The 23,900-nt window shown below is 42.0% G+C and overlaps 1 protein-coding gene across 2 annotated transcripts in view; it reads left to right on the plus strand.

Moving 5' to 3' along the window:
• The window catches only part of fggy (FGGY carbohydrate kinase domain containing), a 178,323-nt gene that overhangs the window by 78,989 nt on the left and 75,434 nt on the right, over positions 1-23,900 (plus strand). For both annotated transcript variants that reach the window (XM_033028522.1, XM_033028523.1), the window contains exons 7-8: positions 14,628-14,756; positions 23,794-23,897. In XM_033028522.1, the coding sequence (XP_032884413.1) occupies positions 14,628-14,756; positions 23,794-23,897 (233 nt within the window). The remainder of the gene's footprint in view (positions 1-14,627; positions 14,757-23,793; positions 23,898-23,900) is intronic.

Here is a 23,900-nt window from a genome sequence, read left to right on the forward strand (position 1 = left end):
GGTGGCTGAAGCTGAGATCTGTTTTCATACTTGGGGCTTTCCCTGGTGCTTTTTGCCCAAATGGTTATTTTTCAAAACTGAAGCTGGGTAACATATCAGGATCATAGATCGTGGAGATGCCTTCAAGTTTAAGCTGTGGCAGGAACACCGACTGAATTCCCCATTTCTAATTCAGAACATTATGAACAATTGTATTGTCCAGCACAGACCTTAGTAGCTCAAAGGTAATGCAAGTCAAGTCAGGCTTATCGTCCTAGCACAAGTACAGTCAGGTATAGGTATAGGTACAAGTCAGGTTTGTACAGTAGCATTGCAGACACGTCAATCCAGACAACACAAAGAACATAGATTAAACATAAGTTATACAAGGCAATGAGAAGAATGTGCTAAAAAAGACATGAGTGGAAAATACAATGAGAAAAAAGTCTGGTTGTGCAAGTGTTGCTCCATAGGATTCTGTTGCTGAGACAAAATTAAGGTGTATAGGTCGCTTCATGAACCTGGTAGTTGTAGCAAAGTAGCTGCTCCTGAACCTGGTGTTGTGGGTCTTCAGGCTTCTGTAGCTCCTGCCTGATAGTAACAGCAAGAAGAGGGCATATCCAAATCCTTGATGATAGATGCTGCCTTTTTGAGTCAGCACCTGATGTAGATACTGGAGAGGGCTGTGCCCATGATGGACTGGGCTGAGCCCACCATTTTCTTCAGCCTCTTGGCAGATATAAAGGGAAATCCAAAGAGATTTTATAAATACATTAAGGGAAAGAGGGTGACCAGAGAGAAAATAGGGCCTATTAGGAACCAAAGTGGACATCTCTGCGAGGAGCCAAAGGAGATGAGCAAGGTTCTTCGAATATTTCTCCTCTGTTTACTGTGGAGAAAGATGGGAAGACTGGGGAACTTGGAACAGTTAATGGAAGTGTCTTGAGGATTGGCAGTATTGCAGTCGAGGAGATGCTGAACGTCTTAAGGCATATGAAGGTGGATAAATCTCCCTGGCCTGATCAAATATATCCGAGGATACTATGGGAAGCTGGAGAAGAAGTTGCAGGTGCCCTGGCTAAGACACATGAATGATCATTAGATATGGGTGAGATGCCAGAAGACTGAAGGGTGGCTAATGTTGTACCTCTATATAAGAAGGGTTGCAAGGAAAAGCTTGGGAACTATAGACCAGTGAGCCTAACATCTGTGGTAGGCAAGTTACTGGAGAGTATTCTGAAGGATAAGATATAAATGCATCAGGGGCTGATGAGGGAGAGTCAGCATGATTTTCTGCATAGGAGATTGTGTCTTAGAAATCTGATAACGTTTTTTGAAGATGTTTATGAGGGCAGAGCTGTAGACGTTGTGTATATGGATTTCAGCAAGGCATTTGACAAGGTTCTGCATGCTAGGGTGCCAATCCTGACTACGGGTGCTGTCTATATGGAGTTTGCACATTCTCGCTGTGACCGCTTGGTCACATTCTCGCTTGTGACCGATTTCCTCATCATTCCAAACACGTTCAGCTTTTGTAGGTTAATTATCCTATAAATTGTCCCTAGTGTGTAGCAACAAACTAGTGTATGGGTGATCATGGGTCGGTGTGGATTCAGTGGACCAAAGGGCCTGTTTCCACACTGTATCTCTAAAACTAAAAACTAAAAGGGTCTCGGCCCAAAACGACAGCTATCCATGTTTCCAGAGATGCTGCCTGACCTGTTGAGTTACTCCAGCACATTGTGTCCTTTTGTGTATGAACCAGCAACCGCAGTTCCTTGTTTCTGCAGTGAAAATATTAATTCTAAATATCTACTCTCTGATCTGACCTTTAAGTGTACTTGCACAGCACATTTGCTAGGCAAGCTGAGGAGAGATCCCGGTTACAGAGCAAACCTCCAAGCATGCATATGAATGCAGAGGTTTTGTGCTGACATTATTTAAATGCAGGACACAAAACCCTTACTCTGAATTGGTATTTACTTGCTGTTGAATTTTGTAACCTTGGAACACACAAACATTCAACTTTTCCACCCTGTTCTGGCTCCAAAACATATTTAAAGATATTTTGTTATCGTGCATTGTTTGTGGTGGATACAAATCTCTGTTGCCATGGACAGATCCCACAACTGTTTGATTTACTGGGTGGAGGTTTGAAGGTAAAGCACCTTAAGCTGGCTCATTGCCATCCTAGTGCAGTTATTTTGTTCTTACAGCAAAAAAAGTTACCACCTTGATATTGTACTAGGTAGAAGCTTAAACTTGAATTTTGTACACAAATAAATCCTACTTTTCATTTTCTTTATTTTAGACAGGGTGCCCATGCCCATTAAGTACCAGAAATTACTGCATACTCGGCTGTTAAAGGCAAAGAAAATGATTGAGAAATGGAAATGCCCTGTGCTCTGAATTAATAATGGGCTGTTCTGCATATTCAACAGGGGGACCTTACCCAACGCCAATTGCAGGTTGCCTCTGGTAGTTCTTTATTCTAAGTAAGCTATGTCAGGATGCCCTGCAGGTATTTGTAGCTTGCCAGTCTCATAAACAAAGGTGGAGATGTGCGAGACTGCAGGTGCTGGAATATTGAGCAAAAACCAAAGTGCTGTAGGAACTCAGCAGGTCAGCCAGCATTTGTGATGAGAAATAGACAGTCAGCATTTCAAGTTGGAACACTTCATCAGACTGAAATCATCAGACTGTTGAAGAGTCCTGACCAAAATGTCATCTGTCCATTTCTATAGACACTAGGTGCAGGAGTAGGCCATTCGGCCCTTCGAGCCAGCACCGCCATTCAATGTGATCATGGCTGATCAGCCCCAATCAGTACCCCGTTCCTGCCTTCTCCCCATATCCCCTGACTCAGCTATTTTTAAGAGCACTATCTAGCTCTCTCTTGAAAGCATCCAGAGAACCTGCCTCTACCGCCTTCTGAAGCAGAGAATTCCACAGACTCACCACTCTCTGTGAGAAAAAGTGTTTCCTCATCTCCGTTCTAAATGGCTTACTCCTTATTCTTAAACTGTGGCCCCTGGTTCTGGAATCCCCCAACATCGGGAACATGTTTCCTGCCTCTAGCTTGTCCAAACCCTTAACAATCTTATATGTTTCAATGAGATTCCCTCTCATCCTTCTAAACTCTAGAGTGTACAAGCCCAGCTGCTCCATTCTCTCAGCATATAACAGTCCTGCCATCCCGGGAATTAACCTTGTAAACCTATGCTGCACTCCGTCAATAGCAAGAATGTCCTTCCTCAAATTAGGGGACCAAAAGGACACAATACACAATACTCCAGGTGTGGTCTCACTAGGGGTCTGTACAACTGCAGAAGGACCTCTTTGCTCCTATATTTGATTCCTCTTGTTATAAAGGCCAACATGCCATTCGCTTTCTTCACTGCCTGCTGTACCTGCATGCTTACTTTCATAGACTGATGTACAAGGACCCCCAGATCCCGTTGTACTTTCCCTTTTCCCAACTTGACGCCATTTAGATAGTAATCTGCTTTCCTGTTTTTGCTACCAAAGTGGATAACCTCACATTTTTCCACATTAAACTTCATCTGCCTTGCATCTGCCCACTCCCCCAACCTGTCCAAGTCACCCTGCATTCTCATAGCATCCTCCTCGCAGTTCACACTGCCACTCAGCTTTGTGTCATCTGCAAATTTGCTAATGTTACTTTGAATCCCTTCATCCAAATCATTGATGTATATTGTAAATAGCTGCAGTCCCAGCACCGAGCCTTGCGATACCCCACTAGTTACTGCCTGCCATTCTGAAAGGGACCCGTTAATCCCTACTTTTTGTTTCCTCTGCCAACCACTTCTCTATCCATGTCAGCACTCTACCCCCAATACCATGTGCCCTAATTCTGCCCACTAATCTCCTATGTGGGACCTTATCAAATGCTTTCTGAAAGTCCATGTACACTACCTCCACTGGCTCTCCCTTGTGCATTTTCCTAGTTACATCTTCAAACAATTCCAGAAGATTAGTCAAGCATGATTTCCCCTTCATAAATCCATGCTGACTCAGACCGATCCTGTTACTGCTATCCAAATGTTCGGCTATCTCATCTTTTATAATTGACTCCAGCATCTTCCCTACCACTGATGTCAGGCTAACTGGTCTATAATTCCCTGTTCCCTCCACAGATGCTGCCTGGCCTACTGAGTTCCTCCAACGCTTTGTTTTTGTTTTGCTTATTAATGAAGGCTTACTATAATATGGATTACAAGGACACTCAACACAGCAGAGACATTACCTCCGTTGCTCAATATGTGTGCTGCCTACCTAATTTTTGTTTAGTCTTTACCACAAAATCTTAGCAATTTATGAAAGCATGACAATTAAATCGTAGAAGGTTTAAAATGTCATTGGTCCCAGTGTATCTATGCCAGTTGAAAAAACAAATGTAATCCCACTTCCAGTACATGGTCTGTAGCTAGCAGGTCATGGTTCTTGCACTACAATTCCAGACACTTTTTAAATGCCAGAGGGTTTCTGCCTTCATCTGCCTTGCATCTGCCCACTCCCCCAACCTCATAGGCAATGAACTGTATACCTCAACATGCAATGGACGAAAATGAATTGAAAGCTGTTACCAGTGGAATTCCACTCGGCTCCATACCCAGTTCCATCCTGTTTGTTGTATATATTAAATCTCGGGGACATGATAAAATGGTTGAAAACATTACAAAAATTACTCATCTGCTTAACACGAAGGAGGAAAACCTTTAACTTTGGATAAATATATTTGATCTGATCAGCATTTTCATCCATTGCATGTTGAGGTATACAATTCATTGCCTATGAGGATGATGAAGGCAGAAACCCTCTGGCATTTAAAAAGTGTCTGGAATTGTAGTGCAAGAACCATTGATTATTACCTAGAACTATTACCTATCAGTAAGCACTATCTTCTTCCTGCCTGAGTCTTCTTTGGATCTAATAGCCCACATTCCGTAGAACTCATTCATGTTTACTTCTCTGGCCATAAGAGAACATCTCCAAAGACATACAGGTTTGTAGGTTAATTGGCTTGGTAAATGTTAAAAAATAGTCCCTGGTGGGTGTAGGATAGTGTTAATGTGCGGGGATCGCTGGTCTGCACGGACCCGATGGGCCAAAGGGCCTGTTCCCGCACTGTATCTCTAAACTAAACTAAACTAAACTAAAGAGGAGAAGTAGGCCAGTCAGAACCTGGAATCTGTTTCATCATTCAATAAGATCACCGCTGATCCAATCTTGGTCTCAATATCACTTTCCTGGTCATTTCCCATAACTCCTGATTTCCCTTCAGTACACTTTGAAACCTGGTCAAACAATCATTGGAATTTAACACACACTTTTATTTATATAATAAGGCTTAACGTATCAATGATTTTTAATCAACAGAATCTCAGTCCATTATAACTTTATAAACCCCTTGAATTACCTCAGACATTTTACTTCCCTGCTTTCATTAATGCAAGTATATATTTTTTAATTCATATGCAGATTCTAGGCATTGCTGACAAATCCAGTATTTACTGCTCATCCACAATTGCCCTTAAGAAGGTGAATTGGTTCTTAAACTACTGCAATTCTGGTGAATGTACTCCCTGAGTGGTGCTAAGTAGGAAATTCCAGGATTTCGACTCCGTAGCAATGAAGGACGGGCAATATATTCCAAGTCAGGGTGGTGAGTAACTTGGAGAAGAACCTGTCCGTGATGGTATTCTGTCGTTGTCGTTTTTGGGAGGTGCTATTGGAGTATCCTGGGAAAGTATTTTGGGTTGTATTTTGTGGGTTGGTACACACTGCAGCCACTGTGCATTGTTGAAAGGAACGAATGTTTAGGGTGGTTGATGAGGTGCCAATCAAAAGGGTTGCTTTTCTTGGATAGTATCAAGCTTCTTAAAAGTTGTTGTCACTGCACTTATCCAGACATGTAGAGAATATTGCATCACATTCCTGACTTGCACCTGGTAGGGAAAAGGTTTGGGATGTCAGGAGCTGGGTTATTTACCACAAGATTCTGAGACTCTGACCTGCTCTTGTGGCCATGGTATTTATGTGGCTGTTTCAGCTCAGCCACTAGTCAATGTTGACATCCGGAATATTGATGGTTGAGTTCTCAATGAGGGTGGAAACCTTACTGACATTAAAAAAACAAAATTATGAAAGCTTAACTATATCCTGGTTTAGACAACTTAGGAATCTACAATCATTGAAAGTAACCTACAAATATGTATTGATACAAACCCATCTTTGTATTTTTTTCCAAAAATATAGGCTGTTATGTTTTCTGAACCTTATTCTTGGTTGAAGATAAATCACACTTTAAAAAAAAAACTCTTCTTTCTCATGAAAACAATTCTATATACATTATAAATTTCCACTAATCAAACCAGGTATTCATTCTGTAACCGTGGCCCATGCGTGCATTGTAGATATGATTGGAACCAAGTCTAAACATACCTTTTATCCATGCCTGCAACTTATCAAAATTATTTCTTGCTAAGCGTCTGCTGGATTAGGGAAAGGATATTTTCATCTAAGTGAGCAAGTTCCAACCACATATATTTCAAGTTCAAGTTCACATTTATTGTCAAATATATTTTTTCACAATCCTTTGTCCAAAACCATTTAATGAGACATAAGCAACAATAATGTATGTTCCCTCTGATATTAGAGAGGGTGAAAAAGAAAATGTAAAAGGTGTATCTACAACATTAAAGGGAAATATTCAAATCGTCGTTGGAAAGGGCAAGGAAACTGACAGCCCTTCTTAAATGGAATCACAATTTACTTTTAACTGAAAAAAAAATTCCATTCTACATTCTTTTATCCAGCCAGACAGACTGAGTGCTTTTCCAGTTACCAAAACAAATAATCAGGGTGACATGAAAGCCCATCAAGGTGACTCTGATGAGTAGTCCCAACCTCAAAATAATGTTTATAGCCAAGAATATTTAGTGCTGAAGAACATTTCTATAATTCATTCTTGGGAGGTGGTTGTCTCTGGGAAGTTGAGTATTTATTTTCCATCCCTTATTTTCCTCAGAAGATGTTAAAAGGCCTTAATATTGAACCACTGCAAACCATGTGGCGTAGTGGTTTAGTGCAGCTGAGTAGACCACTAAACCACTTAAAAGTCAACTGCAATGGTATGGAACTGGATTGCAGGCAGGCTCGTCTAGGTTGCTAATAGCAGGTTTCTTTCCTTGGAGGACATTAATGAACTCTATGGGTTTTTAGAAGAATTTGACCGCTTCTAAGATATTCCTCAAAAGTGTTCAGGAGAGGTTTCTTAAGCAGTATGTGGAGTCCCCGCCCGTGAGAGGGCAACACTGGATCTTGTATTGGGAAAATGCGAAGGGCAAGTTAATGAAATGTTTTGTGGAGGAGCCTTTTGGGACCAGTGATCAGTTTGATTAGGTTTAAGATACTGTAGTTATGGAAAGGGACGGAGAGGGTCCACCTCAACTGGGGTAAGGCCAACTTTGAGGGTATGAGAGAAGGTCTCGCTCAAGTTAACTGGAGCAGGTTATTTGAAGGGAAAGGAACATCGGCCAAGTGGGATGTTTTTAAAAGTGTACTGAAAAAAGTTCAGGATGTGTATGTCCCCGTTAGAGTGAAGGACAAAGCAGGCAAATGTAAGGAAGCTTGGCTGACGAGGGAAATTGAGACTTTAGTCAAAAAACAAGAGGGATGCTTGGGACAGGTATAGACAGCTGGGATTAAGTCCATCCCTGGAGGAGTTTCGGGAACTAAGTAGTAAACTAAAAAAGAAAATCAGGAGAGCAAAAAGGGGCCCGGAGATAGCTTTGGCGGGTAGCATTAAGGACAATCCCAAAATATTTTATAAATACACAAGGGGGAAAAGGGTAACTGGAGAGATAGTGGGACCTCTCAGGAATCAAAGCGGTCACCTCTGTGTGGAGCCACAGGAGGTGGGTAAGGTCCTCAATGAGTATTTCTCCTCTGTATTTACCGAGGAGAAAAACAGTAGGATGGAGGAAATGGAGCAGTCACTGGAAGTATCTTGAGAGCAGTCAGTGTTACCATCGAAGAAGTACTGAAGGTACTGTCAGGTAGACAAATCTCCAGTGCCTGATCAGATATATCCGAGGACATTGCGGGAAACTAGAGTGGAAATTGCAGAAGCCCTGGTTGAAATTTATGAGTCGTCCTTAAATACAGGAGAGGTGCCGGAAGATTGGAGGCAAATGTTGTGCCTCTTTTCAAGAAGGGCTGCAAGGAAAATGCTGGCAACTGTAGGCTGGTTAGCTTAACATGTGTAGTTGGTAAGTTACTGGAAAGTATTCTGAGGGATGGGTTATGTAGGAATTTGGATGGGCTAGGACTGATTAGGGATAGTCAGCATGGTTTTGTACCTGGAACGTCGTGTCTCACAAAACTGATTGATTATTTTGAAGATGTGACCAAAAAGTTTGATGAGGGCAGAACTGTAGATGCTGTGTCCATGGACTTCAGTAAGGCATCCAACAAGGATCACGTCATTGGGTGGCGCCCCACGCGGCAGCCTCGCCAGCAGTCTGTTCGTCCTTTCACCCTTTTTGTTATTTTGAATCTGTTTAAAAGTATGTTCCTGGAGGTTTCTTAGTCTTTTTTATGTGGGGGAGGTGGGGAGGAGATGGGGGAAACTGTTTCCCAGTCACTTCCTGGTCGGGATGCGTCTATTCTCCGAGCCGCATCCACGCCTCCTCCTCGCGGTCTACCATCTGGATTGGCGCGACCTTTCCCGCTGGAGATCGGCCAGAGCTTCAGCAGCGGCGCAGCACTGAATTCCATCGCGGAGCGCGACGATGCCTTACCGGGGATCGTCATGTTGAGGCTCCAGAGAGTTGGGCCAGCTGATTACACCATGGAGCTGTGGTTTGCAGGGCTTCCAGCCACGGGCGGCGCTGACTTTTAACATTGCGGAGCCTGGGATCTTTGCCGAGGATCGCCAGTGTTGGAGCTCCATCCAGCTCGGCCTGTGGAGTTCGGGAGCCGCGGTCTCCGGTAGGAAGTGGCCGATTCGGAAACTCCAAGCCGCTGAGAGCGTTCCGGTCCAACGCCGGAGCTCCGATCATCCCGGCGAGAGGGCCTGAAACATTGGGCTGCCGTAGCAGCAAATGCGGAGGGCCCAAAGGCCCCGACCACGGGTGAACAAAGAGGAAGATGACTGAACTTGATTGCCTTCCCTCACAGTGGGAAACGTTGATTCTGCTGTGTAGGGATGTACATGTTAAATTCTATCGTGTATTGCGTTCTTTTTATTCGTATGTCTGTATGTTATTTCAAATATCACTGTACCAATTGGTGCATGTGACAATAAATGTCTCTTGAACTCTTGTTAGGCTGCTCTGGAACGTTAGATCGCATGGGATCCAAGGAGAGATAGCTGAATGGATAGCAAATTGACAACATGGAAGGAAGCAGAGGGTGATGGTGGAAGGTTGTTTCTCGGACTGGAGGCCTATGACTAATGGTGTGCCCTAGGGTTCAGTGCTGGGCCCGTTACTGTTTGCCATCTGCATCAATGATTTGGATGAGAACATACAAATTTACTGATGATACAAAAGTGTGCGGTTTTGCAGATAGTTAAGATGATTGTGAACGATTACAGCAGGATCTGGATCGATTGGCCAGGTGAGCGGTGAAATGGTTGATGGAATTTAATACAGAGAAGTGTGAGGTGTTGGACTTTGGGACGTCGGACAAGGGCAGGACATACACAGTAAATGGTAGGCCTCTGGGTAGTGTTGTAGAGCAGAAGGATCTTGGAGTACAGGTGCATGTGTTCCTTGAAGGTCGAGTCGCAGGTGGATAAAGTGGTCAAAAAGGCTTTTGGCACTTTGGCCTTCATCAGTCAGAGTATTGAGTATAGAAGTTGGGAGGTCATGTTGCAGTTGCAGTTGCATAAGACATTGGTGAGACCGCATTTAGAATATTGTGTTCAGTTCTGGGCACCATGTTATAGGAAATATATTGTCAAGCTTGAAAAGGTTCTGAAAAGATTTACAAGCATGTTGCCATAGAGGGTATGAGATATAGCGAGAGGTTGAGTAGGCTGGGTCTCTATTCCATGGAGCGCAGGAGGATGAGGGGAGGTCTTATAGAGGTATACAAAATCTTGAGATGCACAGAGTCTCTTGCCCAGAGTAGGGGAATCGAGGACCAGAGGACACAGGTTCAAGGTGAAGGGGAAAATATTTACTAGGAATCTGAGGGGTAACGTTTTCACACAAAGGGTGGTGGGTGTATGGAACAAGCCGTCAGAGGAGGTAGTTGAGGCTGGGACTATCACATTGTTTAAGAAACAGTTAGACAGGCACATGGATAGGACAGATTTAGAGGGATATGGACCAAGCACAGGCAAGTGGGACTAGTGGAGCTGGGACATTGTTGGCGGTGTGGGCGAGTTGAGCCGAAAGGCCTGTTTCCACAATGTATCACTCTATGACTATGTTGATTGATAGTGGCTTTTTATTTCCAGAATCAAATTTAAATTATCAAATGGTGGTATCAAGGTTATGTTACTTGTCTAACAATCCAGAGAGCACACTGATTACCCAGAGATATAAATTTGAATCCCACAAAGACTTGGGTGAGTGGCTCAATCATTTTCAGGAAAAGTAGAGCCCACTGGTTTTGCATCACATTCACCACCATAAGCATTTTCTCTCTCTAGCACCAGTGCATCATACTTGCCACCCGTATCTTCCACAAAATTCACAAAAACAACTTGCCAAGGTTTATTTGACAACATATCATTAATCTTTGACTTCAGCCACTTGGAAGGACAAAGATGATAGTTTGAAGATCGACACAAAATGCTGGAGTTACTCAGTGGGGCAGGCAGCATCTCTGGAGAGAAGGAATGGGTGACGTTTCGGGTCGAGACCCTTCTTCAGACTCGACCCGAAACGTCACCCATTCCTTCTCTCCAGAAATGCTTCCTGTCCTGCTGAGTTACTCCAGCATTTTGTGTCTATCTTTGATTTAAACCATCATCTGCAGTGCTTTCCTACACAAGATGATAGTTCAGTGGGTTCTTAACCACTTGCAAGTTACACACTATTTTGACTTGAAAGCATGGCTCCTACATCATCACCGAGTCAGAATCATGGAATCTTTACCACATGGTTTCAGCATTTCAAGAAGAATGATCATTACAATCTTTGGAAGGTCTGTTAGACTTGAACAAGAAATAGTATCCTTGCTAGAAAGCCCTGCAGAATTATATTAATGGGAATGAAAACAAAAATGTAATGATGGAAATTGAACTCATCTTTTTGGATAAGTTCAAATTCACATATATTGTCACAGGTACCAATTGGTACAGAGAAATTTGAGTTAACACACAGCCATATAAATAAAAAGAACCCAATACACGATTGAGTTTAACATAAACATCCACCACAGCGGAATCAACGTTTCCCACTGTGATGGAAGGCAATAAAGTTCAGTCATCTTCCTCTTTGTTCACCCGTGGTCGGGGCCTTTGAACCCTGCGCAGTCGCTGCTACGGACGGCCCGATGTACAGGCCCTCTCGCCAGGATGGTCTTAACTCCGGTGTCGGAACACATCGGAACATACTCGCGGCTTTCCGAATCGGCCGCTTCTTACCGGAGAGCGTGGCTTCCAAAGTCCATAGGCCGAGCTCCAACACTGGCGATCCCCGGCAAAAGATACCAGGCCTCCGCAATGTTAAAGTCAGCGTCATGCCCGCGGCCGCAAACTACAGCTCCACGGTGTTAAAATCAGCAGGACCGACACTCCAGAGCTCCAACACAGGCTATCCCCGGCAAGGCATCGCCCCGCTCAGCGATGATAATTCAGTGCTGCGCCGCCGGCAGGAAAGGCCGGGCCACTCCAGTTGGTAGGCCGCGAAGAGGGGGCGAAGATGCGACACAGAGAAAAGACGCATCTCCGTCAAGGTAAGTGACTGTAAAACGGTTCCCCCTATTTCCCCTCCCCCAGCCACCCCCCACATAACTCTAAGAAACATTTAAAACATACAATTAGACACACTAGTTTCATAATCATGACACTGCATGCATGACTAAAAGTTTATGAACAAGGAATTTCAAAAAGTTGAATGTCGTAATTTATTTTGATAACAAGAGACACTTTCTATCATTAAGCCAGGTATTCTGCTGTTGATAATTATATCTGTACTGGTCTTCACTGAAGAACAAGTGGGCTATGATGTAGCAGCCAAAATAAACCACAAAAAGGTGCATTGTCAATCCATTGCCCTTTAATGGGCAAGCTCCCGGATAAAATAAAGTTAGGTAGACTATTTGTGGTCTGTAGCTACCAATCATTTCTGATGGTTCCTTTGGTTTATGTTTCATTCGCAAGAAGAAGATTTCTGATGGAAAGTGAACACCCTTGTTTGATGAGGGCATAATGCATTGTGCAGCTGAATAGTTTGTGAGTTTTCATTGTCTAATCTCGAATGTGAACAATGCTATGTAAGAAGGATCCAGGTGCTACTGAAAATATGAAACCATGCCTTAGTGTGAAATAATTACTTACGGCAACAAGGGAAAAGATAAAAGCTAATGGTTGGGTAAAACTGCAAGTGACTGCTGTGCATCATGAATTGGGTTAAAGAGATCAGTGTGTCTGATTCATAGCCTGTGGGACTTTTTAACTAATCATTGTCTGCCAGTTTGCTTATGCCCTTACTCTGGTGCTGAAGAGGATAAAGACAGAAAGGTTTGTGTGGGAATGAAAGGGAGAGTTTATATTGTTAGCCACTGGGAGCTCCGGCAGGCTTTAGTGGGCAGAGTGCAAGTGTTCAGTGAAATGGTTGCCTTGTTTACGTTTGGATTATCAATGTAGAAAAGGCAGCATTGGGAGCAGTGAATGTAATAGATGAGGTTGGAAAAGGTGCATGGGAACGTCTGTCTCACCTGGAAAGGCTGTTGAGGTCCCTGGATGGAAGTAAGAGAGGAGGTGTTACATCTCCTGGGAAGGGAAGTTTCTCCAGCACTTTTAAGTTTAGTTTTATTATTGACAGTGAAAGCTTTGTTCTGCATGTTAACCAAACAGATCAGATATACAGATATACCATACATAGATAATATCAGTTCAAACCCAAGTACAACAGATAGAGCAAAGGGGAAGATACAGAGTGCAGAATTTGGTTCTCAGCATTGTAGCATGTGGTAGCGCATCAGTTCTTTAGACAAAGTCGCAATGTCCTCAATGGGGTAGATGGGAATCAGTATCAGACAGCTTATGGGAGGATCATTCAGAAGCCTGATAAAGGAGGGAAATAAGTTGTTCCCGAGTCTGGTGGTGCAAGCTTTCAAGCTTCTGTACCTCTGCCAGATGGGACCAGGAAGGAGAAGGAATGACTGGGGTGGGACAAGTTTATTTATTATGTTGGGTGCTTTTCTGAGGCAACGTGAAATGTAGATGGAGGCAATGGTAGGAAGTCTGGTATGTGTGATGGACTGGGTTACATTTACAAGTCTCTGCAAATTCATGCAGTCTTGGATGGAGCTATTCTCAAAATCAAGCTGATGTAACTCATCTGTAGAAGTTTGTAATAGTCACTGGAGATATGCTGAATTACCTCAATCTCTTCTGGAAGTAGAGATGCTGGTTTGCTTTCCTGGCTGTCTCATCAGAGATTTTGGTCCATTTTTCAGATCAATGGTAATATTAACGCCTCGGAACCTGAACCTCATCCATTTCCACATCCGCACCATTGATGCTGATTGGGGCATATTCAACCATGCTTCCTGATGTCAATAACTAGCTCCTTCGTCGCTGACATTGAGGGAGAGGTTATTGTCCTTACACCATGTCACCAAGTTCTCAATCTCCTTCCTGTACTCCGTCTTGTTATTGTTTGTGATTCAACCCACCACAGTGGTGTTGGCTGCAAACTTGCAGATGGAAATAGATCCATATTTTCCCATACAATTGTGAGTATAAAGGGAGTATAGCAGGGAACTGAGAACGCATCCTTGCGGGGCACCGTTGTCGAGAGATATTGTGGAGGAGGTGTTGTCACCTATCCTCACTGATTGTGGTCTGTGGGTCAGTAAGTCAAAGATCCAGTGAGAGAGGGGAAGCTAATTCCTAGGTCCAGAAGTTTGGAGATGTTTGGATGGGATTATGGTGTTGAAGCAGAGATATAATCAATAAATAGGAGTCTAATCTAGGAGACGTTGTTGTCTAGATGTTCCAGAGATGTGTTTAGGGCCAGGGAGATGGCGTCTGTTCAGGACGTTACATGACAGTTGGCAAACTATAGTGGATCAAAGCTAATCGCAGGTTAATGTGCGTCATCATCAGTCATTTGAAGTACTTAATGATGGCAAATGTCAGAGTCACTGGGCGGTAGTTATTAATATTGCTTTTTGCTCAAGATTTTAGCATCTGCAATCTCTTGTGTCTCCACTAATAATGCTTAGATTACTAGAAAAAATTATGTTGTAAAGCGCTTCAGAAATTCAGGGGTTAAGAGAGATTTTGCAAAGGAAGCAGAAATGGATTTTGAATTTATTCATTTCAAAAGTTTTAACATCTGTAAGTTTCATAACTTGTCTAAATGATCCTGCCTCAGGTTTACATGAATGTGATGTTTGTTCTATTTCTCAACTATTTCTTTTTTTGTCTGATTCAGGGAATCATGTGTTGTCTCCTGGCAGCCGAGTGGGAAATGGCTTGACATCAGTTACCGCTCAAGAGTTGGGACTGCCCAAGGGAATTGCTGTGGCAGCATCTTTGATCGACGCCCATGCTGGAGGTTTAGGTATTCTGAAAAATATGGGGAACAGTGGAAGTTTTTCGTATATTTCTGAGGAAAAGTATTTTATTGAATCCTTTCATTGGTTATATTTTTCATTAATCTGTTGGAAATTTTGTTGCAAATGTTATTTGTAGATTTACAAAAGAAGGACAGCTGAAAATTTCATGTATCGGAAATAAAATCAGGGATCACTGAGAATGGTATACTTTCCAAAGTCATAGATTATGTTATTAAGGTTTCAAGGTCAGTTTATTGTCACATGCACCAATTAAGGTACAGTGAATTTGAATTACCATATTTGTTGATCATTTATCAATCACTTTGGAAATTCAGAATTGAAGGGATAATGTCTCAGTGGTGATCTTGTTGTTGGCATCATGTGGAATGGACTAAGGGGAATGGAAACAAAAGTTATTTATTGAACATTTTGAAGCTGTGGTGGAAGAGATTATACTTTCTGGGAGAGATTATACCTTCTGAATGAAAGCTCTAGGATGGGTTATACGTTCTCATCATATGCGCTATCTCATTCTTTGATTAATCAAATAGCGCGTATGGAGATTCGTGAATTCATATGTGGCCTGCAGCTCTGGAGTAATGTATTCATTTAACTGCCTTGGCCATGTTATATACCTATTATTAACTAAATGGCATGATATAACCTTTAATTAGCTATCAACTAAGAGAGTCTGACTCTTTAATTTGTACATGTACATATCACCTCAGGATATACATTTACTTAGCCAATACCCAATAAAACTGCGTTCACAGGAGATTTGCAATGCAATTTCTCATCTAAAAAAATAGCTGGTCTTATGCAGTCTGTGTCATATATAGCATCTAACAACTTCAAGGATAGCTCTTCCCATAATTTCTAGGTCACTACTTCACTAAAGTTATCTGTAACCAGATCTTACCCAGTCACTACTTGTTTTTGTTTTACCAGATAGTTCAGACTACTAATCATTCCTATATAATAAAAGTGAATGAAGCCTTGATTGAAAGAAAACACCTTCAAAACTCTCTCAGTAGAAAGAAGACATTAACTCGAAAGGGTACAAAGCATTCACTGCTTGTCAGACTTCCCAATAGTTAATTTAGTCTCCTATATCTAGAGTCCACTTGTTAATGCCATATCACTTTTGGTTTGTGCAGGCAATGGATGTTATTTAAGGGAAATCTGTGATGTTTTAATTCTGCAGTAATTAACTGTACCTGATGTCTTTGACATTTTTCAGAGAGTAACTAGATAATAGCAGACTATTCTTTGCAGCCTTGGTTCATGATCCAGTTCGGAAACCTCCTACATAGCAGCAAACACAGTGATGCCCACTGTTAGCACACTGTAGTGATGTTCTGCAATAATTATTTTGTCAGGTTCATTGAGGAGAATGTGCTGCTCCAGTAAATTTATCTGAATCCATCCAGTCAAGTTGTGCACAATTGATATTTATTTATTCCAAGATAGGTGAGAACAGGATGGAAAATATCAAACTCAGGGTACACAATAAAACATAAGGTTAGCATGCACTGAGAGAAAATAAAGATCAGTTCAGTTTAGTTTATTGTCGCGTACTGAGGTACAGGGAAAAGCTTTTTGGTGGGTGCTAACCAGTCAGCAGAAAGATGATACATGATTACAATCAATCCATTTACAATGTATAGATAAATGATAAGGGAATAATGTTTAGTGCAATGTAAAGCCAGCAAAGTCTGGTCAAGGACGAGGGACATCAGAGGTTTATAGTAGTTCAGCACTGCTCTCTGGTTGTGGTAGGATGATTCAGTTGTCTGATAACACCTGTTCCTGAATCTGGTGGTGTGTGCTTTTACACTTCTATACCTTTTGCCTGATGGGAAAGGGGAGAAGAGGGAGTGGCCAGGTGTGATTTATCCTTGATTATGCTGCTGACCTTGCCGAGGCAGCATGAGGTATAAATTGAATCAATAGAAAGGAGGTTGTTTTGTGTGATGACCTGAGCTACGTTCACAACTGGTTAACATCGGTTTGAAATGTTAACAATGTAATGGTCACTTCTTGCGACTTGTATTCTTTACCCAAATTATTTCCAGGCATTGATGCCCTAACACATAATCGTTCTATTGTAGTGGCATCTGTCACCTGCCTCCAACAATTCTTCCCTTCCTTTGTACTAACCACCAGGGACTATCCACACACAGGAGAAATAAATTCTCTGAATTTAATTAGTGTTCTTAAATAGTTGTGTGCCTTATATTGCAGCAGTTCACAATCTCTTAGATCTAACTAGAAACCAAATCAAATATTATGAGGAGCTGAGCAATAATGGTGGCAGCCGCTTATTGGTTCTTGTCTTAAAGGTCTGTGACACTGACATCACAACTAGGTTACCAGTGGAGTCGTTAGTGCAATCTGTCAGGCATCCATGATTTATTAATGATCATCCCTATTTAGGAATAATAAAACGTTGTAACGTGATGTCCATGGTGTCAATGTCAACAACCCACGTTACTCAGCAGTTGGTCTGTCAATGCTGTTCGAGTGACATTCTATGCATTTGGATAAAGTTTAATACAATTTCCCAGATTTTCAGAAAATCAGATCTTATTTGCCATGGAAACATGCTAGAATCTTCATGTTGGATGTGAATAAGAGTGAGAACGAGAGAGAGGGAGGAACTGGGGAAAAATGGCTCTATCCCTAATATCTGATTTCAACTTGGTCCACCTTTTGTGTTCTCATGACCCAGGATGTGAAGAGTGTATTCTTGAAAAATATTTTAACTTAAATTTAAGGGAACTTTCTCTTGTAAATTACTATGTTCTACTTTATTTTCGAGGAGAAAATTAATTATATTGCGGTGTTAAGGAAGGCACACTAAGGCTTAGAATATTCAGCAATGGTGGTGTTCAAAATTCAGGACATTGAGGAAAATTATGCTGATTTTATGCAAATGTCAACAATAGATGGGACATCAGGGTTCACCCTGCATTGGGGAAGAAGGATTTGAATCATATGATTGAGCAAAATGTCAAATATGCAACAGGGGTTAGAGTGAAATTAGCAACGAGGAAAAAGAAATGGTTAAAGTCTACACTGCATGAGAGAGGACCTATTTCAGACTCCAGGTCCACTTGACCAGACTGGTCCCTTTAAACAGTTGAGTTAAAGCCTGATTCTGCATTTGCTTGTGTGCCTTGGGTGCACAGTATATTGCATGTGATGTCAGGACATGCATTTAATTTAGTTGACCTCATATATATGCTCAAGGATCTCCATGCATATGCATGTTTATTACATATGAACCTGACTAAATTTTACAATCTGCAAAACCTGTGTGGTGATTTATTTTTACATTAAATTACTTTGTATTTAAACAAAGCCCATTTTTGCTATACTAAGGAAATTCTAACCCCTGGACATTTAAAATCGATTAATTAAACAGGGCAGACACAAATGCTGGAGTAACGCAGCGAGACCGGCAGCATTTCTGAAGAGAAGGAATTGGTGACGTTTCGGGTCGAGACCCTTCTTCAGACATTAAGTTCAAGTTCAAGTGAGTTTATTGTCATGTGTCCCTGTATAGGACAATGAAATTCTTGCTTTGCTTAAGCACACAGAAAATAGTAGGCATTTACTACAAAACAGATAAATGTGTCCATATACCATGATATAAATATATACACACATGAATAAATAAACTGGTAGTGCAAATAACAGAAAGTGGTTGCTAATAATCAGAGTTTTGTCCGAGCCAGGTTTAATAGCCTGATGGCTGAGAGGAAGTAGCTATTCCTGAACCTGGTTGTTGCAGTCTTCAGGCTCCTGTACCTTCTACCTGAAGGTAGCAGGGAGATGAGTGTGTGGCCAGGATGGTGTGGGTCTTTGATGATACTGCCAGCCTTTTTGAGGCAGCGACTGCGATAAATCCCCTCGATGGAAGGAGGGTCAGAGCCGATGATGGACTGGGCAGTGTTTACTACTTTTTGTAGTCTTTTCCTCTCCAGGGCGCTCAAATTGCCGAACCAAGCCACGATGCAACCGGTCAGCATGCTCTCGACTGTGCACCTGTAGAAGTTAGAGAGAGTCTTCCTTGACAATCCGACTCTCCGTAATCTTCTCAGGAAGTAGAGGTGCTGATGAGCTTTTTTGATAATTGCGTTAGTGTTCTCGGACCAGGAAAGATCTTCAGAGATGTGTACGCCCAGGAATTTGAAGTTCTTGACCCTTTCAACTATCGACCCGTTGATATAAATGGGGCTGTGGGTCCTCCTCCTACTCCTTCCAAAGTCCACAATCAGTTCCTTGGTTTTGCTGGTGTTGAGGGCCAGGTTATTGCGCTGGCACCATATGGACAGTTGCTCGATCGCTCTTCTGTACTCTGACTCATCCCCATCAGTGATACGCCCCACAATAGTGGTGTCGTCAGCGAACTTGATGATGGAGTTCGCACTGTGGTTCGCTACGCAGTCATGGGTATAGAGTGAGTACAGCAGGGGGCTGAGCACGCAGCCTTGAGGTGCTCCCGTGCTGATTGTTATTGAGGCTGACACATTTCCACCAATACGAACAGACTGTGGTCTGTGGACGAGGAAGTCGAGGATCCAGTTGCAGAGGGATGCGCAGAGACCCAGTTCTGCGAGTTTGGTAACCAGTTTGGAGGGGATGATTGTGTTAAATGCCGAGCTGTAATCAATGAATAACAGCCTGACATATGAGTTTTTGTTGTCCAAGTGGTCCAGTGCGGAGTGGAGGGCCAGCGAGATCGCATCCACCGTTGATCTGTTGTGGCGGTACGCGAACTGCAGTGGGTCCAGGATTTTGTCGATGTAGGAGTTGATTTGCTCCATGATCAACCTCTCAAAGCACTTCATCACCACCGGCGTTAGTGCCACTGGTCGATAGTCATTGAGGCATGTCACCTTACTCTTCTTGGGCACCGGTATAATTGATGCCCTTTTAAAGCAGGTGGGGACCTCAGACCTCAGAAGTGAGAGGTTGAAAATGTCCGTAAAAACTCCCGCCAGTTGGTCCGCACAGGTTTTTAGAACACGGCCAGGTATACCATCAGGTCCAGGTGCTTTTCGGGGGTTCACCCCTCTGAAGGATTTCCTGACATCGGCCTCTGTGACTGAGACTGAAATGCCATCGCAGCGAATGGGGGATCGGGAAGGCACATCAGTATTCTCCCTGTCAAAGCGTGCGTAAAACGCATTGAGCTCGTCAGGGAGTGATGTTACACCGGCATTCGAGCTGCCTCCTGGTTTTGCCTTGTAGGAGGTGATTGCATTCAGACCCTGCCACAGCTGCCGAACATCTGTCTCGTCCTCCAGTTTGGAGCAGAAGTCCCTTTTGGCCTTTTTGATGGCCTTACCAAGGTCGTATCTGGTCTTCATGTAGGCCTCTGTATCATTGGAGGTGAATGCCCTGTGTCTGGACTTCAGGAGAGTGCGGATCTCAAAGTTCATCCAAGGTTTCTGATTGGGAAACACTTGGAAGGTTTTTGTAGGGATGCAGTCAAGGCATTAAACAAGGCATCTGGACATTACAAATTCTTTAAATTACAATAATTATAGAAACTTTTCACTGAATCATATTTTTTTAGTTTTGTTCCTGAAATAGTGGAGTATTTATTCATTGCTAGAACTTAATCTCAATTGTGTCTCATTCTGTATTGTATCTCCTAAAAGTATTATGTGTTAAAAAATAATGTGACTAAGTGTAATGTGAAACAACGCCTATTCTCTAGTTTGGGATTATATTGCTCTTAGTGTTCTTGAATCTTGTTATCAAGGTTACAGGCTAAAGGTTTGGTTTCTGTCTCAGAATGATTCACCCAGAGACGCATGACTCACAGAGTACTGCTTGTTTGAGGGACTATCCCTCTGTCTGTGCGACTGAGGAACAGAGATCCCATTCCTATCTGCATATCCCAGACAGGATGTAAAGACATAGCATACTACCACAGATAACTGCTTTCAGGGACTGATAATACCATCTGGGATTACATGGAATAGAACATTCTTTCAGGGGACTTTCTTTGAAAATGAAAACAGCAGCTTAATATAAATGCTTCAATGAATGTACACTGTTCTGTTCACTTCTCCATCAGTATTATACCAACAAAATTAAAAAATGATGCCGTCTTGTACCAGCAAAACTCAGCTTTAGATAAGAACAACTCAAAGACTGAAAGGAGTGTTTTATTTGTCAGTGTGGTGCATTATCTACAGATTTGCCTGTCACATTAATGAGCTTTTACACAAACATGAATTAATCATTGGATTTGAAAAAGGCAAACAATAACCAGATTGAATGTATTGTTAAGTTTAAAGAGAAGGTTGATGAAGACAATGGAGTTGATGTACTTCCAGAAGGCTCTTGATGAAGTGGCATAAAATAAGCTTGTCAGCAAGACTAAAGGCTGAGGGATAAAACAGGCTTTTGCCAAGGGAGGCATGGTGGCACAATGGTAGAGTTGTTGGTGACCCGGGTTCGGTCCCGACTACGGATGCTAATCTGTTCGGAGTTTGTACATTCTCCTCATGACTGCGTGGGTTTTCTCCGAAATCTTCAGTTTCCTCCCACACTCCAAAGACGTACAGGTATTTGGGTAAATTGGCTTGGTATAAGTGTAAATCGTCCCTAGCGTGTGTAGGATAGTGTTAGTATCATCAGCCTTCTGTGGCAATAACTTCATCACCCTCTGACTAAAGAAATCTCTCTTCTTCTCCTTCCTAAAAGAACGTCCGTTAATTCTGAGACTATGACCTCTAGTCCTAGACTCTCCCACCAGTGGAAACATCCTCTCCACATCCTCTAACCGATCGGTGTGGTCTTGGTGGGCCGAAGGGCCTGTTTCCGCACTGTATCTCCAAACTAAACATGTAGAAAATGGTTGACTTATGAAGAGAAAAGAAAAAATCAAATTGAATAGTTATTTTTCAGGCAGAAAGATCAAAATTAAGTAGGTGTTTGAGTACAGAGGAGGATGTAAAAAGGCTTTAAGGGGATGTGAGGCTCAGCCATTATGTCCTTTCAAAATAGAGATTGATAGGTTTGGGGACTATGGAAACCAAGAAATTAGGAGTGTGCTGGAAAATCAACCACAATCTTAATGAATGGCAGAGCAAACTGACAGGTCCAAATTAACTACTATTTGTTTTTTTGTAAACCAGCACCTGCAGTTCATTGTGTCTAAACTGTTGTAGATGGAGTGTAGGAGACACCTGGCCAATTTTTACACAGCAAAATTCCACAAAGAGCAAGATGATAATGGCCAGATAATCTGTTTCAATCATTGAGGAAAAATATTTGCCAGAAAGTTTAAATTTAACAACTTCCAAAAGTTTCTCAGCTAAAATTATTTAAAAGATGTTGGATAGCCTATCCAAATATATTTGATAGGTATTATTGCACTAATAATTCACATGTATGTCTCCTAGTCTTCATATGCCTAGACTGCGTCAAAGCATTCTTCATATATCCCAGATCATTATATTGACTTGACTGTTTACGCAAACACCCTTTACGTTTGCTATACGTCTGCTGCCCAATCTTACAGCAAGTACCAATCACCAATATCCTGAATAGCCTCAATACAGCTTCTTCCTGGGCTATTAGGAAACATAAAAATTAGTTGTTATTCCTTTGGAATGGATAAAGCATTTCACTTTTCCAGAACCTATCAGTTTATGACCACAATCAAGTGTTTTTGATATTGTTACTGGGCAGCTCTCAGATCTATTGTTTCGTGTAGTCATTCATGGTAATATATTATTAGAATCTGTTGGCTTTTGTTGCATCATGTTTCACAACATGGCTTCTGCTAATTAAATGGTATTTTTGCAATAAGAGATTTGAAGTAAGCAAGGTAAACTGTAGTATAACATGTGTGTAGAGATGCTGTTATCAGGTACTTTGAATGAACTGACGGAGGGATTAACAGCAATTGGCTGTAGGCGTTTGTAATATCATGATTATATCTGAGCTGCACTACCAGAAAAACTTTGATATAGTTTTAACTCAAAGGAGTTCTTTGTTCTAAACTCCTAGCCAGTGATTAAATGGAGATGCAGAAAAAGTTGACAAATGTTATAACTGTGATCGAAAAATATTTATGTAAAACTTTTCATAAAATAGCTTGATAAGGGCGGCATACTGTTCTATCACTACAAGTACTGTTCTTCTGCATTATAACTCTGGAAGACTGGGTGATGATTTTAATGGAATAAAAGTTACCCAAAATGCTGTTAAATGGGACAAGGATAGATAAATACAATGGTCCTCGTGGATATGGTTCAAAAGGCCCGCTTTCTTTGTTGTATGACTATATATTTAAGCAAATAAGTCATGTCATAATTGATAGGAGTAGAATTAAGCCATTCGGCCCATCAAGTCTACGCCACCATTCAATCATGGCTAATCTATCTCTCCCTCCTAACCCAATTCTCCTGCCACCTTCCCATAACCTCTGACACCTGTACAAATCAATAATCTCTCTGTCTCTGACTTAAAAATATCCACCGATTTGGCCTCCACAGTCTTCTGTGACAATGACTTCCACACATTCATCACCCTCTGACTAAAGAAATTTCTCCTCATCTCCTTCCTAAAAGAATGACTTTTAATTCTGAGCCTAACACCTCTAGTCCTAGACTCTCCCACTAGTGGAAACATCCTCTCCACATCTACCCTATCCAAGCCTTTCACTATTCTGTATGTTTCAAAGAGGTCTCTCCTCATTCTTCTAAACTCCAGCGAGTACAGGCCCAGTGCTGACAAATGCTCATCATAGGTTAACCTACTAATTCTTGGGATCATTCCTGTCAACCTCCTCTGGACCCTCTCCAGAGCCAGCACATCCTTCCCTAGATATGGTGCCCAAAATTGCTCACAATATTCCAAATGCGGTTTTACCAGGGCCTTATAGAGCCTCAGCATTACATCCCTGTTTTACAAGCCCTCTTGAAATACAAAGATTCCTTTCTTTACTACAGAATTAATTATTTGTTATTAATTGATTATCTCTTTCTCAGGTAAGTTGTTTTGTTTCCATAGGTGTGATTGGGGCAGATGCAAGAGGTTCCAAATTGCCTTGTGAGAACATGCCAATTACTACAAGGCTTGCTCTCATCTGTGGAACATCCTCCTGTCATATGGGGGTA

This window comes from Amblyraja radiata, chromosome 10, assembly GCF_010909765.2.
Source record: "Amblyraja radiata isolate CabotCenter1 chromosome 10, sAmbRad1.1.pri, whole genome shotgun sequence".
In the NCBI taxonomy this organism is placed as follows: domain Eukaryota; kingdom Metazoa; phylum Chordata; class Chondrichthyes; order Rajiformes; family Rajidae; genus Amblyraja; species Amblyraja radiata.